Source organism: Abramis brama (genome assembly GCF_963993115.1).
Source record: "Abramis brama genome assembly, chromosome: 1".
In the NCBI taxonomy this organism is placed as follows: Eukaryota; Metazoa; Chordata; class Actinopteri; order Cypriniformes; family Leuciscidae; genus Abramis; species Abramis brama.
Window position 1 is genome coordinate 71,726,396 of NC_139963.1, and position 20,565 is coordinate 71,746,960.

Consider the following 20,565-nt stretch of genomic DNA (forward strand, 5'->3'; position numbering starts at 1 on the left):
ACCAAGGGTGTCGGGGTTGGCAGAATGGTCCCCTGAGTCCCCAAAGTGGAAAGGGCACCGTATACTGAGGTGAACACCACTCCACCCCGGTTGGTGTTGTCCTCAACGGTCTAACGCACGTGGCGTCAGGTCCGCTTCTTAGCCGAAGCCTTCTTAGCCATAAGAACAGTCCTAGATCAGCATAGCATAGATCCTGTTTTGGCTTAGAATACTTCTGCTGAGAGTAACGGCTCGGCCGCCATGACTCTCTTTTTGTTGTGCACGATATGAGGATCTCGGCTAGGGATGCTCATGCCCAGCATCCCCAGGGGGCTGGACCCGGTGAGGAAGAAATTTCTTGAAAGCCTCTGATTGTTTTTTGGTGTCTTGAAATCTTTCAACAACCATGTTGACTGAGTCTTCAAAGAGACCAGAAGGAGAAATAGGAGCATCTAACAGAAACGCCCAATCTTTATCCTTTATTTCTGCTAAATTTAACCAGAGGTGTCTCTCAGTAGCTACAAGGGCTGCCATAGACCACCCATGAGCGGTTTCCTTCGTAGCCCTGAGAGACAGATCTGTGGCCTGACGAAGTTCGTGAATTTCGTCGGGACCCACTATTATCCAGATCCCCCAACAGGTCTGCCTGATAAGCCTGAAGCACTGCCATAGTGTGAAGACAGGCTCCGGCTTGACCTGCTGCAGTATAAGCTTGCCCACTAATTAGATGTAGTTTTTAAAGGTTTAAACTTTAGTGGGCAGCACAGGAGCCTTCAGGGACGATGCTGAACCAGGAGACAGATAGCTCGCGAGCATCTGCTCAACCCGGGGCATCAACCCATAACCATGTTCCTTCAGTCCCCTTATAGGTCCCGCACCCTGAGGTTTGCGAGCCTGGCCACTTTCATCAAATAGTGTCAGGTGGGAGCGGAGCATGCGGGGCGGTAGCTGCTCACAGTGCTGACAGTCAGCCCCCTCAAAGGCTGACATAGCATGCTCCACTCCCAAACAGCTTACACAAAAATCGTGTGTATCTCCACCCGTAAGGAAATGAGGGCAAGGAGAAGCACATGACTTGAATAACTGTTTCACCAGACTTTAGATAAGGATGTGACAGACAAACAATAAATATAACAGACAGTTTTGACACAGAGAGCTTTGCTGAGGCACATAAGCTAGCGCCGGTTGTTCCGTATGTGCTTTTTACCCTTTCCTGGTCATGACGTCACCCGTCCGTGAAGTTTATTCTTTCCATTGGACTAGTTGACATACGTGCTTCAGACGTATTCACGCGGGGGTGTTCCCAAAGCATCATCGATGCAGCGCAAGTTCCTTCAGAAAAAGGGAACAGAAGTGTTGGCCTTTAGCTTTGTCTATTTATTTATTTATTTTACTTTGGTATATTGTTAATAGTTTTCATAGTTAATATGGTTATGTGGTGTTCCATTTATACAGGTATTTCATGTTATTTAATAAATTAAAAAAAATCAAAAATTTTTTCCGCTCCTGCACATCATCAGTGAAGCTCCTCCCACTGCAATCACATCATCAGTGAAGCTCCTCCCACAGTAATTCAGCAATAAATGCTGTCAATTCCCATCAGCTACAAGTGAAGACGAGCATGAAAGCATCAGGAAGATCTGAAATTTGCAAAGTTTATTAAAGAGGACAGTGAGAACATGAGTGATCCAGAACCCTGCAGAATGAAACGCACTGAAGATCCTGAAGAACAAAGAGGTTGGTGTTTATTCATTCATGTTAGAAACATTCAAGCACTTCATCAGATTTAGATAAACAGTTCAACTATGAAATTGTACAGAATGTTCTGTTTTTTTTTTTTTAACAAATGGTCTGTAAAGGGAGGTTTCATATTTTCAACATCCGGTCAAACTAAATTTAAATATTTGAACTGTTTCATTTTACATTTAATAGATATGGTTTAAAATTTGTAACAATGTTACCAGAATTTGTGTGTATTTTTACAAACATGTATAACAAATAATAATCATTATCTGCTGTTAGATAAGTGTGTAATTGATCAAACATATTTAATAGTTCTCACTTGTTGTATTACAAATGTATTAAATGTTTAATTTAGATTCCAATATAAACTGAGAAACTTTAGCAACTGTTATGAGGATTATATCAAGAGATTCCTGCCAGTCCTGTTCTCTAAATGAGTCAATGGCTGAGACTCTCACCCTAATCCTTTGTCTTTATGCATTGCCTGACCATTAAGCTCAATGTAAAGCTGTGCTTTTGTCTCTGTGATCATGTGAAGGTGTGGGTGATACTGTCAGGCTGATTGGATCATTTGAATGATAGTGTTATGCTGAGTAGGTCTGTTAACCTGCCAAACTGGTTTTCACTTGATTGAATCAAATCATCCCTCTGCTTTGTTTGAATTTTGTCTCCACCTCCAAAAGTCCCTCCCCCTTGGAAGGTATATAACTTACAATGTATAATGTTTGAGTCAGACTTGATGAACTACAGACTCGGAAGAATAAATCTCTTCTGCTTATAAGATCCAATTCAAGTCTCCTGGTCTTGCTTCGATGAAGGAATAAAAGTTACCAACACACTATAGAAACATGGGATTTGTGCCTATAATGTTCTAAAAAAAATAACTGAAAGATCAGTGTATCTCATTAAGGGAAAGTTTCAGGGACGGATCATTTATAAAAAGACAAATTACTGTAATATTTTATAGCAGTTGTCTGTTACATCTGGTATAATTTTAATATCCATTCCATATTTCTGTCTTTGAACTATTTTGATTATTTAGAAAAAATTTAAATGAGAGTTTTTCTTTCATTTCAGACCCGATGGAAGAGAGCAAGAAGAGTGAAGAACTGAGTGAAGTGAAGGAGGAGAGTGAAGAACTGAGTGAAGTGATGGAGGAGAGTGAAGAACTGAGTGAAGTGAAGGTGGAGAATGAAGAACTGAGTGAAGTGAAGGAGGAGAGTGAAGAACTGAGTGAAGTGAAGGAGGAGAGTGAAGAACTGGGTGAAGTGGAGGAGGAACATCATGTCCAACCTGGAGAAAAACCTTTGAGTTGCTCAAAGACTAAAAATACATTTTTAAAGAAAAGAAGTGCAAATAAATCTTTCACCTGCACTCAGTGTGGGAAGAGTTTCACAACCAAACCAAGTCTTAATCAACACCTGAGAATCCACACTGGAGAGAAGCCGTTCACATGTGATCAGTGCGGAAAGAGTTTCTGTCGATCATCATCCCTTAATGTTCACATGAGGATCCACGTCGGAGAGAAGCCGTTCTCATGTGATCAGTGCGGAAAGAGTTTCATATACGAATATATTCTTGATGTTCACAAGAGAATCCACACTGGAGAGAAGCCATTCACATGTAATCAATGTGGAAAGAGTTTCACAGCCAAACAAAGTCTTGATGCTCACATGAGGATCCACACTGGAGAGAAGCTGTTCTCATGTGATCAGTGCGGGAAGAGTTTCAGTCAATCATCACACTTTAATGTTCACATGAGGATCCACACCGGAGAGAAGCCGTTCACATGTGATCAATGTGGAAAGAGTTTCTGTCGATCATCATCCCTTAATGTTCACATGAGGATCCACGCCGCAGAGAAGCCGTTCTCATGTGATCAATGTGGAAAGAGTTTCATATACGAATATATTCTTGATATTCACAAGAGAATCCACACTGGAGAGAAGCTGTTCACATGTAATCAATGTGGAAAGAGTTTCACAACCAAACGAAGTCTTGATGATCACATGAGGATCCACACTGGAGAGAAGCCGTTCTCATGTGATCAGTGCGGGAAGAGTTTCAGTCGATCATCACACTTTAATGTTCACATGAGGATCCACACCGGAGAGAAGCCACTCTCATGTGATCAGTGTGGCAAAACATTTCTCTGTGCATCAGCCCTAAAGACACACTTGAGAGTTCATACGAAGGAGAAGCCGCATTCATGTTCTGTGTGTGAAAAGAGTTTTTCACTGCTTCAATATTTACATAAACATGAGAAAATTCACACTGGTGTGAGAGAGTACATGTGCTTCGAGTGTGAGAAGACTTTCATTACAGCGGACCATTTAAAACTGCACCAGAGAATTCACACTGGAGAAAAACCTTACAAGTGTTCACACTGTGACAAGAGATTCAGTGACTCGTCATCTCTGAAAAGACATGAGAGGATCCACACTGGAGAAAAACCTTACAAATGTTCACACTGTGACAAGAAATTCAGTAGATCAGAACATCTGAAATCACATGAGATGTTCCACACTGGAGAGAAGCCGCACATGTGTGATCAGTGCGGAAAGAGTTTCTCTTTTAAAAGTAACTTGAAGCTACACATGAAGATCCATGCAGTGGAGAAACCACATCACCACACTATGTGCTGAGAAACAAAAGCTGCTTTTCCAGCTTCAGAAAAGGTTCCAGTTGTGCTTCCACTTGAGTCTGTTACGGCACAATTACAAACCGTTCTCGGCCCTGAACTCTCAGCACACTTGGCTAACCGTGCCGAACCGTGATGGTTGAATGTGTGAAGTGACATCGCCACACAGGATTGGTCTCAGGATCTGTCTAAGTGACATATAAGCAATTTGAGCGATGTAAACCAAATTTATAATAAAATCAAAAGAAATAACATGGTTCCTGTGCTCACGAACCATGTTATTTTTCAGATGCGTTTTGTCCATAGTAATGTTTTTCAGTGCTGTAAATTGACATGATTGAGCACACAATTAATCTATAATTATCTTGGTTGTTTATTATTTTCATGATCGATTTCATCAATTCCTTCTTGCAGCCCTAGTTAATTAAAGGTTGTATTGATCATCAAAAACAATTTAAGAAAATGAAACATCATGATACTGAAGAACACAGAGGTTGGTGTTTATTATTACCTGTTTATTCGAGATTTACATTGTTTCAGGTCAAGAATATAAAAGGACATTAAACTAATTAAAAATATTTTGACATTGAACTTTCTTGATTTTGTTCATTTAGATATTCACGCTGGGCTGGAATATTCAACTGCTAATGATACAATGCGCTTTTTTCCAGATAATATTTCTACTATTTTATTTGCCCTTTAAAGACATGTCCTGACCAGATATAAACTTTGAGCTGCTGCAGATTCACATTTAACAGCACTTGGTGGCACTAGTGAAACCAGCATTAAATATTAGCAGTTCATTGACACTTTGAACTACACTCTAAAAAACACTGGATTTTGGTTTTTGGTATTTTATTGACCAAAATATGCTGTGACTTGACTCCATAACCTGTCCATAAACAATCAGTGTACAGTTCTGAGAACACATTTTAACTTTCTAAGCATTTATATTCTGTATCTTTAAAAAAAAAAAAAAAATCATAGAATTTTATGCAAAGCATCAGGCATTTACATCATGCCAAAAGACCGACGTGAGACTTGTTTAGGTGACTCGCATCACAAAATATATAAAATAACAAGAAAGAAAGGAAAAACCAATAAATCTGTCTCCTGCTCTGTGTAAAAAAAAACGCTTCACATGTAAATCAAGTCTGAAGATTCACATGAGAGTTCACACTGGGTAGAAGCGGCTCAGGATTTCTCTCTGAAATAACATCTTCTCATTCAGAAGAAAGAACATTTAACTGTGCATTTAACATTTAACTCATTGGGCATCAGTCCTGAAGAAACACCTGAAGATTCACATAAAGGAGAAGATTCATCCTTAATATTACAGCAGAAAAGACACAGTGGTGTGTGTTTCAGTGAAGAAGGCCTTTACTACAGAAGATAAACTGAAAGACCATCAGAAAATTCACACTGGAGAAGAAGGCCATAACACTTTTAAGAGAGATGTGAATCTGATGTTAATTTTTAACTCGTTCTTCATTGTTTTTCATTAGAACATCTAGTTTCTCTTCCACTTCTACTCTTCCATATAAACGCAAGATATACTTTCATGTATCTTTGAAACTGGACACTTTTCTTCTCTTCTTCTCTTGAGATGCTTTGGCTCTTATAAGTCAGTAAAGAGAGAAATCTGTCTCATTCACTTTTACTTAATGTTTGTATTTGCTATGTAATGATTGATTAAACTCTTTATTCATTTTATCAACATCTCATTATTATTGTCCGTTTTCTTATTTTCTGCTGATTCTGCTTGAATTAGTTATTTTAATTCTGAAAGTCATGAAGTATCCTGATATGATTGCTTTTTGAGCTTTCCATGTTTTCATTTTCTCAATAGAGCTTTTAAATGCCTAAATTATATTTCACTGCACACATGACTGCCATTGAATGAGATTGCCAAGTACAACGGTCATGCAGTCTCGGGTCTGTGGACGGGGCCCCAGCTGCATTGGCACATCAACTGCCTAGAGTTGCAAGCAGTACGCTTAGCCTTGTGTAGCCTTATGGGGCTTCTTCAGCAAAAGCACGTACTGGTCCGTACGGACAGCACTGCGACCGTTGCGTACATCAACCACCAGGGTGGTCTGCGCTCCCGTATGTCGCAACTCGCCCGCCATCTCCTCCTATGGAGACAGAAGCATCCGAGGTTGCTTCAAGCCATTCACTTCCCTGGCGTGCACGAGCTCTCATGGCAGCCGACCCTTCCGGGTGATTGGCGACTCCATCCCCAGGCAGTCCAGCTGATTTGGGGAATCTTCTGAGCCGCTCAGATAGATCTGTTTGCTTCTCCGGACACGACCAATTTGCAAGTGGTTTTAATCCTTGACCTTAGGAACTCTCGGCACGGATGCATTGGCTCACAGCTGGCCCCAGGGCCTTCTCAAATATGCGTCCCCCGCAGTGAGTCTTCTTGAGCAGACTCTGTGCAAGGTCAGGGAGGACGAGGAGCAGTTCCTTCTTGTTGCGCCGTGTTGGCCCAACCGGACTTGGTTCGCAGAACCCATGCTCCTTGCGACAGCTCCTCCCTGGCCGACTCCTCTGAGGAAGGATCTCCTCTCCCAGAGACAGGGCAACCTGTGGCACCCGCGTCCAGACCTCTGGAAACTCCATGTCTGGTCCCTGGATGGGACGCGGAGGTTCTAGGTGCCCTACCACAGGCTGTGGTAGACACCATCACTTCCACTAGAGCCTTCTCTACGAGGCGTCTCTATGCGTTGAAGTGGAACCTGTTCGTCGGTTGGTGTTCTTCACGCCGGGAAGACCCCCGAACTTGCCTGATTAGAGTAATGCTTTCCTTCCTGCAAGATGGGTTGGAGCGAAGGCTGTCTCCCTCCACCCTCAAAGTGTATGCTGCCACAATAGCCGCACATCACGATGCAGTAGAAGGTAAGTCATTGGGAAAGCACGACCTGATCATTGGATTCCTTAAGGGTGCCAGGAGGCTAAATCCACCTCGTAATCCGCACCCCTACCCTCTTGGGATTTAACTCTAGTGCTCAGAGCACTCCAAAGGCCCCCTTTTGAGCCTTTGCCTACAGTTGAGCTAAATATCCTGTCTATGAAGCTAGCTCCTGCTAGCTTTGGCTTCTATTAAGAGGGTAGGGGATCTGCAGGCATTTTCGGTTGACAAATCATGCCTAGAGTTCGGGCCGGGCCTTTCTCACGTTGTTCTGAGACCCCGGCTCGGATGTGTGCCCAAGGGTCCTACCACTTCTTTTGTGGATCAGGTAGTGAAACTGCAAGCGCTGCCCCCAGAGGACGCAGACCCAGCCCTAGTTTTTCTCTGTCCGTCCGCGCTCTGCGTTGTCACGTGGACAGAACGCAAAGCTGCAGGACCTCAGATCAGCTCTTGTCTGTAACGGAGGCCAGCAGAAGGGGAAGGCTGTCTCCAAGCAGAGGTTAGCCCACTGGCTCGTGGATGCTATCGTCCGGGCTTTTGATTCCCAGGACGTGCCTTGTCCACCCAGGTTGAGGGTATACTCTACTAGGAGTGTTGCCTCCTCCTGGGCTTTGGCTCAAGGCACCTCGCTGACAGACATCTGTAGAGCTGCGGACTCGGCAACACCTAACACGTTTGCTAGGTTTTATAGCTTCTGTGTAGAACCTGTTTCCTCCCGTGTACTCTCTTCGGCCAGAAGCGCAAGGAATTAGGTTAGTGTCGGCTTGCTACGCCATTCTCGTCCCAGGGGCCAGATACGTGCGTTTTCCTGCTCCGTTGGTTACCCAACAAATGGCTAACCTTGTGAATTCTTCCGTCACCCCCCGGCGTCAGGTGAGGCGAATCGCCGGTCGCCAGGCCTGTTACCTCTCACTATGAGCTGAGGTCAGGCTGGGGTTTATGTTGCGGTCCCTATGGTGACCCCATATGTGTTACACCTCAGATTTAGCCAGTGTCTTCCCCTCTACAGAGTCTGCTCTGTCGTCTCTGCTGAGTACATGCACATGTGTATTGCTAGTGCCTCCCTTCAGGAAGGTTTTGGGCTTCGCAGCGTTCCCTTCTACATCATGGGCACGCTTTCCCAGTGTTATCCAATGTCCACTGAGTGGGTCTTGCGGAACATCAGTGTGACCTCTTCCCAGCTAAGCTTCCGCACATAAGAGATAAGTTTCAAGAAACTGCTGGCTGAAGCTTAGGCAGGCGCTAGAAGGGGCCAGCACCATGGCATTTTATTAGGGATCCCAATTTGTTGGAAACTCTGACGAGACGTAGGATTTCCTGAACGAAATGGAACGTCTCAGTTACGTATGGTAACCCTCGTTCCCTGAGTAGGAGACGTCTGCTGTACCTTCGAGGAGGACTGGACACCGTTCGGCTCCTCAGCAAAAAGCGTTTGTGTATGTGCTTGCTTCCGCCTTTATACCCGCACTGGTAGGCGGGCCGCGGAGTGCAAATCTTGCATGCCAATGTTCACTGGCAATTGGTCTCCCTAGCGTGATCCCAATTCATTGGAAACTCCTCCGACGAAACGTCTCCGTTCCCTATTTAGGGAACGAGGGTTACCATACGTAACCCGAGACGATCTGCTGAAAACACTCTTTATTTTCTTGACAATAGTTCCTGTTTTGACCTCATTTATTATGCTAATGTCTTCAGATCTCCTGTAAATATACACTTAAAGCTCATTTCATTGGTGTCAGCAGACTGAGGGTATATGTTGGTTACTAATTTATTTCTGTCTTTATGATTTTAACTGTTTTTCTTACCATTATATTTGGAAGAATTTAAATTATTTATATTTTGTTTTATAGTTCTAGATACCTGTATTTTAATGAAGAAGCAGAATAATATTAGGATTAGTAATAAAAATCATTAAAAATAATGAATAAATTGGCATCAGTTATTGTATGATAAATAAATAGACAGACGCTTAGAAGTGTCATTAATTATAAAAACAAACTCAGTAATTGATATTTTTGATTTTGGCAGATAAGCTCCTCCCACACTGGAATACATCAGCGAAGCTCCTCCCACTACACATCATCAGTGAAGCTCCTCCCACTGTAATTCCCCAATAAATGCTGTAAATTCCCATCAGCTACAAGTGAAGACGAGCATCAGAGCATCAGGAAGAGCTGGAATCTGCAACGACTGAATTTATTAAAGAGCACAGTGAGAACCTGAGTGTTCCAGAACCCTGCAGAATGAAACGTACTGAAGATACTGAAGAACAAAGAGGTTGGTGTTTATTCTTCATTCATTCATGAGGCTGAAGAACATTCATGTTAGAATCATTCAAACACTTCATCACATTTAGATAAACAGTTAAACAATGAAATGGTACAGAATGTTCTGGGTTTTTTCAACAAATGGTCAGTATGGTCACAAATGGTTTGAGTAATTTTTATATTGATTGTCAAGTCACCTTTATTTATATAGCGCTTTTAACAGTATGGATTGTTTCAAAGCAGCTTTACAATGATAATAGAAATTAGCAGAACAAAAAAGTGCCTAGTGTCTCGAGAACACTCCCTGAAATAGGTTCGAAGGTGCAAACAATTACCCGTTTTCTCTGCGCAAACCTCTGAAACGCAAATCTGGGAAAACACAGACGGCGCGCATATGTGTATCACGTGTTCGGTCGATAGGTATGCGCGTTTGAATATATATATGTGCGCAGGCGTGTAGTCCTTCTTCACAAATCAACTCTCAACAAACTAAGTTGTATGCCTTAAAAATGTATAATGTAGAAATTGTCGTCTCGTCTGCGTAGCCACGCGAACCGGAATAATATCAACAATGTTTTATCTGTATAGAGGTAAAGGGAACGAGGCCTTCACAGGGGAGAGACTAGTTGACACTTCAGGACTGCGTTGTCGTGTCCAGGCACTGGTCCTTCATCAGATCTGGATACGGCCTGGATCCGGCGAATTGCGGTAAACCTTTGGGATAAACAGAGAGACTAATATTAGCGTAGATGTCATTCTTCTTATGATGTAACGAGTACATCAGGATTTATGGGAAGTGTTCCCAGTCTCGGCTCATCTAAACTATGCAGCCTAACATTGAATTATAAAAGTCTATAATGTGTTATGTGTATGTTAGGCCAAAGAGATGTGTTTTTAGTCTAGATTTGAACTGACAAGAGTGTGTCAGCTTTCCGGATGATGGTAGGAAGACTGTTCCAAAGCTTAGGTGCTAAATAGGATAAGGATCTACCGCCAGCAGTCGATTTTAATATTCTAGGTATTATGAACTGGAATTTTGAGTTTGCAATAGACGTGAAGGACAATAGTGCGTTAAGAGCTCGCTCAAGTCCTGTGGAGCTAAACCATTTAGTGCTTTGTAAGTAATCAGCAATATTTAAACATTTTTATGATGTTTAATAGGGAGCCAGTGCAGTGTCGACAGAACAGGGCTAATATGGTCATACTTCCTGGTTCTGGTAAGAACTCGAGCTGCTGCATTTTGGACTAGCTGTAGTTTGTTTATTAAGCGTGCAGGGCAACCACCCAGTAGAGCATTACAAAAATATAGCCTTGAGGTCATGAATGCATGAACTAATTGCTCTGCATTTTTATTGAGAGCATATGACGTAATTTCAGTGGTGTGCCGTCAGAGCCAGCAGGGCCTTCTCTGCTGGCCCTGTCTAAATCAAAAATATGTTATTTTTATATAATTAAATTAATGTGTGTTTGAACATGTCTAAATTCAATTACTGTCTGTCAGTACGTTACGATTATATTTCCAGAAAGAATATGGTTTTTTTTTTTGTGAGTCTGAGCTAGATTTTCTATATGTCATCTAAACGCAGCTCCGTGGACCAGCACTAGTAGTATAGCTAGCCTTCCGTTAAAGCTGCCATTTTCCATTTGATCATAACTTTGACTGAAGTGTTTTATCAGCCAATCAAATTGTGATGCGTATGACAGAACACCCCTAAGGCCCAGCGATGTGTCGACGGCTAGACGGTGGGCAGATACAATACATGTTTGTGTACAATAACAATTTTCGGGAAAAATAACATTACGATGTCCAGAAATCAATTTCAATAGTTCATTGGGTCATTTTGGGTACATCTGTCATTCGAGATACAAACATATATTGTTAGTACAGAGAATTTCCAAGTGACTAAATGCATTGATACTTATCTACACGTGACTTTGAAATTAAAGATTGGTATCAAAGAACACACCCAGGTTCCTAACCGACGATGAGGACCTGACAGAGCAGCCATCAAGTGTTAGACGGTATTCTAGGTTATTACGTGAGGACTTTTTTTGTCCAATAATTAGAATGTTTTTTTGTTTTTTTTCAGAATTAAGTAGTAGGAAATTACTAGTCATTCAGTTTTTTATATCTGCAATGCATTAATGTTTGTGAATTGGTAAGTTTCGTCAGGGCGTGAAGAAATATAGAGCTGAATATCATCAGCATAACAGTGATAACCAATGCCATGCTTCCTAATGATATCTCCTAAGGGTAACATACAGAGTGAACAGCAACAGTCCTAGTACGCCATACTGAACTTGTGATCGATAAGACATCTCTTCATTTACTGCTACAAACTGATAACGGTCAGATAAGTATGATTTAAACCATGATTAAAATTCCACTAATGCCAACATAGTTTTCAAGTCTATTTAAAAGGATGTTGTGGTCAATAGTATCAAATGCAGCACTAAGATCAAGTAACACTAATAGAGAGATACAACCACGAACGGATGATAAGAGCAAATCATTTGTGACTCTAATGAGAGCAGTCTCAGGACTATGGTACGGTCTAAATCCTGATTGAAAATCCTCACAGATATCATTTCCTTCTAAAAAGGAACATACTTGTGAAGATACTGCCTTTTCTAGTATTTTTGACAGAAAAGGTAGATTTGAGATTGGCTTGTAATTGACTAATTCTGTAGGATCAAGTTTGCATTTTTTTTACGTGTTTTAATCATAGCCAGCTTAAAAGCTTTTGGTACGTATCCTAATGACAAAGAGGAATTAATGATATTAAAGGTGCTCTAAGTGATGTTGGGTGATGTCACTTCTTGTTGACATTTGAAGTATTGTCAAACAAAACAGAGGCTAGCTAGACCCTCCCTCTAGCTAGACCCTCCATCCACGCACTAACCCCCCAAACCCCACCCCCAAATCATTCTTGTCAGTTATTGGCTGGAACTGTTTGTTATGTTTTCGTGGTGCGGGTGAGCCCAGTTTGTTTTTGTTGCCGTTTGTGGAGCCTGTGGTGTCTAGAGAGACCGGGTTTTTTTTACAGTGTGTTCAGGGGACAGGCAGCTAGTGGATAGTGAGGAGATGTTTGCTGTATGTGACAAAAAATATTTTGGCCTAAAAAACGTGTGACATCACTTAGAGCACCTTTAAGAAGAGGATCTATGACCTTTGGAAGAATATATTTCATTAACATTTGTGGCTATCCAACATGAAAATGCATGCGACAAAGCCTTTCACAATATTTTCTTCAGATTACTCCAGATTTCTCCCACACACTGGACTTGATTTTTAATGACGTATTGTCGACAACTTTAACATCTCCACTAGCTATTCTTTTCTTCAACTCCTCAGTGTAACGAAGCACCAGACTCAGTGGGATCCATTTGTAGCTTTTATTAGAATAGTCGTACAGGCAGGGTAAATCACAGCAGACAGGGCAATGGAGGAAACACAGAGAATATCCAAGTAAGAGGCAGAGGTCAGGGCAGGCAGCAATAATCGCAGTCCAATAAACCATCCGGGTCAGGGCAGGCAGGGAACGATCAGAAACGAGGTAAACAGTCCAAGGTCAATAATACAAAACAAACACGGGAAATAACGCTCGGTAATAACAGCCAGGGCAAATCAAGACTTCGCAGTGAGATGTGTGTGGAAGTGGCTTATATGAGTGTGCGCAAATGAGGTGCAGGTGTGTTGCGCAATCAGTATGGGGTAAGAGGCATGATAGGAATTTGAGTTCAGGAGAGAGTGGTTAATATTCTGGAGACGGATCCCTTCGGTGGTGCAGAGGAGGCGATATGGGAACCGCCTCTCTAACAGAGCCCTCCCCCTGCGAGCGGCTCCTGACGTGAGGGTCTTCCACGAGGTCGAGGGGCCGGTTTTTCCGGGTGCATCCGGTGAAACTCCTCAGTGAGTGTGGGGTCAAGGATATCTCCAGAGTTGACCCAGGACTGCTCCTCCGGACCAAACCCCTCCCAGTCAACCAGATATTGGAGAATGTTGCCCCGACGTCTGGAGTCAAGCAACTTGTGCACATGGTACGCCTCCTTGCCATCAACCAGGATAGGTGGGGGAGTCTGCGAGGCGGCTTCCTCCTCTGGCTCTCCTCTCGGACCACTGGCAGGTTTTAGAAGGGCAACATGAAAAGTCGGAGAAATGCGGTAATTAGTGGGTAGGTCTAATCGAAATGATACAGGAGAAACTCGTTTAATAATTTGGAACGGGCCAACATACCTGGGACTGAGTTTGCGGCATGGAAGTCGGAGTCTGAGGTCTCTGGTGGAAAGCCAGACCCACTGGCCGACGTGATACTCAGGAGCAGGACGACGATGTCGATTGGCCTGTTGTTCTTGTCGTCGGACGGCATGAAGTAAGTGGGTGTGAGCTTGATCCCAAACTTCTTCGCTCTTGTGTAACCATTCAGTGATGGAAGTAAGTTCTGTGGGTTCGTCGGACCAGGGGAAAAGAGGAGGTTGAAAGTCTAAGATGCATTTAAATGGAGTGATGCCAGTGGCGGGTTTGACCAGTGAATTTTGTGCGTATTCGGCCCAAAACAGATATCTGCTCCATTCTGCTTGTTGTTGTTGACAGTAGGAGCGGAGGAAGCGGATGGCGTCCTGATTCAAGCATTCAGTCTGGCCGTTGGACTGGGGATGATAACCAGAGGTGAGACTAATATTTACTTTGAGATGCTTGAAGAATGCAGCCCAGACCCTGGAAGTGAATTGTGGTCCCCGGTCAGACACTATATCTTCGGGTAGCCCATAGAATCGGAATACCTGGTTGCAAAGGAGTTCAGCGGTTTCGAATGCGGTGGGAAGCTTGGTTAACCCTCTGGGGTCTGGGCTGTTTTTGGGGCCCTTGAGATGTTCTGACATGCCCTGACATTTGTGCTTTTTTCAGTTGCTTATAAACATATTAATGGCAAAGGTGTAAATTCACTCTATAAAGCACAAACAGGGCTACCATAATATGTGAGCCACGTGTATGTACATGTTTTCATTTTTGAGAGAATAATGTTTATGCATGGTTATTGAAAAAACTAAAAACTAAAATTTCTGAAATAAGGCCACAAAACACATAGTAAATATGTGTCAATAAGACTTTTGACTAATGGATGTCCTCGCCTAGAGTTTTTTCTTCAAAATTATGTGAAAATAGTCTTGCTTTATCGTTCACATAAAACCATACATTGATTTAAATTGATGTGAAACAGGTTTTGCTTGGAAAGCCAATATGCGAGGGGGGCGTGAAGGAGGAGTGGTTTACACCTTAGAATACAATGTCCCACCCACTCTGCATAATGATGAGCCATTCACTCAGGTGTGAAACTGACTGAGCCACAATGCAAGGACAAAAGATATATTTAGAAGAAGACTTATATTGACCATTTAAGATTTTGCTTACATCTATCTTGTAAATATGTTTTGCTATTTTATTAAAATGGTTACAATTACAACAATAATTACAATTTCAACAATATTTCAAGTGTACTCTTTCTTTGTAAAAAAAAATGATTATAGGCCTACATTTTATCTATGTATTCATTAGTTTGAATATAGTCAACATTGGAACAGCTAATATCTTAGTTGATGGCTTTATTTTTGACTTTAGGAATTGCTAAACAAAAGCTTATTTGATGTGGCAGTATATTCTACAGTAAAAACTGTACCCAAATCTAGTCAACAAGATGTTGTCTTTCATATTTCGCCTGACTGTAACGTTGTTTTCATGAAATATTAGGGCATATTGTTAATTTGCAGTTTAATACGTTGCTTATACAAATAGCCTACATTTTATTTCAACATATTTCAGTCGATTTTTACTCATCTCAGTATAGCAATACAGTTTGCTAACATATCATCATTCATTCACACACGCGATTTAAATGTAACTTCTGGCAAAGATGAAGTTGACGATAGGCTATTGACTCGCGATCTTCGCAGTAGGCTAGTGAACGCACCGGAGAAATGCACATTTATTAGGCTACATGGTTTTTTGTTTTGGATGGTTTTGTTTAGAACCAGCTTTCTGTAAATATATTTCACATTTTTTAGACATGTGAGGCGAGTAGGCTACGGTCTGGTTCATGATGATCTCCAGTTCAAGCACCTTATGTTGTGATTGCTAGCCTATATTTACTTTAAATCCAGGAAATTTGTTAATGAAAAAATTATTAAAATTAAGATACAATTGATACAAAACGAAATTCGTTTTAAAGAAAGGATTTGTACTTTCTGTTTTGAGGTCTCTGTGAAAGTTTGAAAGTCTTTTAGTGCTTTTTTTAGAGCGCTCGCATCCATAATGGAGAACTGTCACGTAATATTGTTTTTTCCTCATAAATGCGAACACGAAAAATAAAAGACAAAAGACTTTTAAGTAAAACTTACTCCGAAATTGTGTCCTCGGCGGAATTCGCTCTTCAAAATGCTGCCGTTCGTCGTCTGAGGCATTGATCGGGGGGCGTATGCGATGCATACTAGATCACCTAACTATTTACATGTGAATCGCGCCGGGGGGCGGGGCGGCCTCAGCTCATTTAGAGATAATGAGGCAGAAGGAAAAACGGTACCTCTCCTTGCTTTCAAACGGATTACATGAGTTGAAAACATTTGTTTTTTATATAAATTACTTCATTTAAAAGAAGAGATTTCAAGCTTCATAGAGACATATCTCACGTGCCTGTGTGAGAAGTATTCGCTGAGTTATGATTCATTTTCGGACGCGTTTCAGAATGGACTACACTGGCAGAGAGAAGGCAGAACTCGCCTCGTGTTAATTTTTCTTTATTTGGCAAAAAGCACAACAGTTTGTTTTTATTGTGAGTATACACAAAAATAATACACATTTAACAGGATCGATTGATGTATAACACAAGCATATAAAATAAAAATGAATATTATAATTTTGATTACTTTTTGCACTGATAAGGAAAAAAGCGATCAGATCACACCGGCGTGATTGCCGACCTCTAAGGGTTAATGGTATTAATCGGCAGGCCTTGGATAACTGATCAACGATGGTGAGTATGGTTGCATTTCCTTGAGAATTGGGCAGATCAGTAATGAAATCGATGGCAATGTGAGACCGGGGTGACGAGGTATGGGAAGTGGGTTTAAGAGACCAGCAGGTAACTGTCGGAGAGATTTGGAGGTATTACAATTGGTGCAGTTCTGAACATGTTTGATGATGTCGGGTAGCAGAGTTGGCCACCAGAAGCGATTTTGGAGCAAATGAGTGGTGGCAGTGATCCCAGGGTGGCCAGAACTAGGTGTGGAGTGTACTTGATAGAGAAGTCGAGGACGTAGTTGATCTGGGAAAAAGAGGAGGTTCGCTGGACAGTCGGCGGGGGGTGGAACTTGTTGGTTGGCTTGTTGAATCTCAGTGATGATATGCCATTGTACACAAGCTACGAGCAGGTTCTTGTGAATGATGTTCTCTTGAGGGGACACTTGGACGGTTTCTTCAGTTTGACGAGAGAGAGCGTCGGTTTTGATGTTCTTGGTGCCTGGTCGATATGTGACTGTGAGGTTAAATCTTGTGAAGAACAGTGCCCATCTGGCTTGACAGGGATTCAGACGTTTGGCTGATTGTAGAGTCAATCAGTTTTACTTTCATTTCGGCAGGCTAACTCAGATTGAAGTTCGATAGTTAATCCTTTTCTGAAGAGGGTCTTTGATGTATCTTCCACCCAGATGGTTTGAGCGGCCAGTGTCCATCCATCCATCCATCTTCTTCCATTTATCCGGGGCCGGGTCGCGGGGGCAGCAGTCTAAGCAGGGATGCCCAGACTTCCCTCTACCTAGACACTTCCTCCAGCTCTTCTGGGGGGACACCGAGGCGTTCCCAGGCCAGCCGGGAGACATAGTCCCTCCAGCATGTCCTAGGTCTTCCCCGGGGTCTCCTCCCGGTGGGACATGCCCGGAACACCTTCCCGGGAAGGCATTCAGGAGGCATCCGGAAAAGATGCCCGAGCCACCTCAGCTGGCCCCTCTCTATGTGGAGGAGCAGCGGCTCTACTCTGAGCTCCTCCCGAGTGACTGAGCTTCTCACCCTATCTCTAATGGATCGCCCAGCCACCCTGCCGAGAAAGATAATTTCGGCCGCCTGTATCCGGGATCTTGTCCTTTTGGTCATGACCCACAGCTCATGACCATAGGTGAGAGTAGGAACGTAGATTGACCGGTAAATCGAGAGCTTCACCTTGCGGCTCTGCTCCTTTTTCACCACGACAGACCGGTACAGCGACTGCATTACTGCAGAAGCTGTACCGATCCGTTTGTCAATCTCCCGTTCCATTCGTCCCAAACTCGTGAACAAGACCCCAAGATACTTGAACTCCTCCACTTGAGGCAGGAACTCTCCACCAACCTGAAGCAAGCAAACCACCCTTTTCCGACTGAGAACCATGGCCTCGGATTTGGAGGTACTGATTCTCATCCCAGCCGCTTCACACTCGGCTGCAAACCGTCCCAGTGCATGCTGAAGGTCCTGGTCTGATGGGGCCATCATGACAACATCATCCGCAAAGAGCAGAGATGAAATCATCTGGTCTCCAAACCTGACCCCCTCCGGCCCCTGGCTGCGCCTAGAAATTCTGTCCATAAAAATTATGAACAGAACCGGCGACAAAGGGCAGCCCTGCCGGAGTCCAACATGCACCGGGAACAAGTCTGACTTACTGCCGGCAATGCGAACCAAGCTCCTGCTCCGGGCGTACAGGGACCGGATAGCCCTTAGCAAAGGGCCCTGAACCCCATACTCCCAGAGCACCCTCCACAAGATGCCACGAGGGACACGGTCAAATGTCTTCTCCAAATCCACAAAGCACATGTGGATTGGTTGGGCAAACTCCCATGAACCCTCCAGCACCCTGTAGAGGGTATAAAGCTGGACCAGTGTTCCACGACCGGGATGAAAACCACACTGTTCCTCCTGAATCCGAGGTTCTACTATCGGCCGGATTCTCCTCTCCAGTACCCTGGCATAGACTTTCCCGGGGAGGCTGAGAAGCGTGATCCCCCTATAGTTGGAGCACACCCTCCGGTCCCCCTTCTTAAAAAGAGGGACCACCACCCCAGTCTGCAGTCCAAAGGCACTGTCCCCGACCGCCACGCGATGCTGCAGAGGCGTGTCAGCCAAGACAACCCCACAACATCCAGAGACTTGAGGTACTCAGGGCGGATCTCATCCACCCCCGGTGCCTTGCCACCGAGGAGTTTCTTGACTACCTCAGTGACTTCAGCTTGGGTGATGGACGAGTCCGCTTCCGAGCCCTCAGCCTCTGCTTCCTCAATGGAAGACGTGACGGCGGGATTGAGGAGATCCTCAAAGTATTCCTTCCACCATCCGGTGATATCCCCAGTCGAGGTCAACAGCTGCCCACCTCCACTGTAAGCTGCGTTGGTAGGGCACTGCTTCCCCCTCCTGAGGCGCCGGACGGTTTGCAAGAATCTCTTCGAGGCCGACCGATAGTCCTTCTCCATGGCCTCACCGAACTCCTCCCAGGCCCAAGTTTTTGCCTCCACAACCACCCGGGCTGCTGTCCGCTTGGCCTGTCGGTACCCGTCAGCTACCTCAGGAGTCCCACAAGCCAGCCAGGCCCGATAGGATTCCTCCTTCAGCTTGACGGCATCCCTTACTTCCAGTGTCCCCCACCGGGTTCGGGGATTGCCGCCTCGACAGGCACCGGAGACCTTACGGCCACAGCTCCGAGTGGCCGCGTTGACAATGGAGGTGGAGAACATGGTCCACTTGGACTCAATATGTCCAGACTCCCTCGGGATCTGGTCGAAGCTCTGTCGGAGGTGGGAGTTGAAGGTCTCTCTGACAGGGGATTCGACCAAATGTTCCCAACAGACTTTCACAGTACGTTTGGGTCTGCCGAGTCTGTCCAGCTTCCTCCCCCGCCATCGGATCCAACTCACCACCAGGTGGTGATCAGTTGACAGCTCCGCCCCTCTCTTCACCCGAGTGTCCAAGACATACGGCCGGAGGTCAGATGAAACAACCACAAAGTCGATCATCGATCTCCGGCCTAGGGTGTCCTGGTGCCATGTGCACTGATGGACACCCTTATGCTTGAACATGGTGTTCGTTATGGACAAGCTGTAACTAGCACAGAAGTCCAATAACAGAACACCACTCGGGTTCAGATCAGGGGGGGCGTTCCTCCCAATCATGCCCCTCCAGGTGTCACTGTCGCTGCCCACGTGGGCGTTTAAGTCCCCCAGTAAAACGACGGAGTCTCCAGTCGGAGCACTTTCCAGCACCCCTCTTAGAGACTCCAAGAAGGCCGGGTACTCTGCACTGCCGTTTGGCCCGTAGGCACAAACGACAGTGAGAGACCTATCCCTGACCCGAAGGCGCAGGGAAGCGACCCTCTCGTTCACCGGGGTGAACTCCAACACATGGCATCTGAGCTGGGGGGCTATAAGCAAACCCACACCAGCCCGTCGCCTCTCACCATGGGAAACTCCAGAGTCGTGAAGAGTCCATCCTCTCTCGAGGAGTGTGGTTCCAGAGCCCAAGCCGTGCGTGGAGGTGATCCCAACTATCTCTAGTCTGAAACTCTAAACCTCACGCACAATCTCAGGCTCCTTCCCCGCCAGAGAGGTAACGTTCCATGTCCCTAGAGCTAGATTCCGCGTCCAGGGATCGGGTTGTCTAGGCCCCCGCCTTTAACTGCCACCCGATCCACTTGGCACTGGCCCCTTATGGTCCCTCCTGCAGGTGGTGGGTCCACTGGAGGGTGGGTCCACTGGAGGGTGGCCCCACGTCGCTCCTTCGTGCTGAGCCAGGCCGGACCCCATGGGGGAGGCCCAACCACCAGGCGCTCGCATACGAGCCCCAACCCCGGGCCTGGCTCCAGGGTGGGGCCCCGGCTGCGATATGCCGGGCGACGTCACGGTCCTCAAATTTATTGTCGTCATAAGGGTTTTGAACCACTCTTAGTCTGACCTGTTTGCCTTGGGAGACCCTACCAGGGGCATATAGCCCCAGACAACATAGCTCCTAGGGT

At 44.5% G+C, this 20,565-nt stretch overlaps 3 protein-coding genes across 6 annotated transcripts in view; 2 read left to right on the forward strand and 1 right to left on the reverse strand.

Moving 5' to 3' along the window:
• LOC311094737 (uncharacterized protein) overlaps positions 1-20,565 on the reverse strand; it is a 231,146-nt gene that overhangs the window by 88,088 nt on the left and 122,493 nt on the right. The window lies entirely within an intron of this gene.
• The window catches only part of LOC311094753 (uncharacterized protein), a 113,047-nt gene that overhangs the window by 12,736 nt on the left and 79,746 nt on the right, over positions 1-20,565 (forward strand). The window lies entirely within an intron of this gene.
• Positions 1-20,565, forward strand: part of LOC311067713 (uncharacterized protein) — a 36,312-nt gene that overhangs the window by 7,531 nt on the left and 8,216 nt on the right. For 3 of the 4 annotated variants that reach the window (XR_014603266.1, XM_084089745.1, XM_084089746.1), the window contains exon 2: positions 9,303-9,551. Coding sequence is in view for 3 of the 4 variants with exons in the window: in XM_084089745.1 (XP_083945871.1) it covers positions 9,518-9,551 (34 nt within the window). In the remaining variant the exon portion in view is untranslated. Of the gene's footprint in view, positions 1-2,799; positions 6,088-9,302; positions 9,552-20,565 lie in introns of those variants that run through there. The other variant, XM_084089744.1, reaches the window with a different exon arrangement.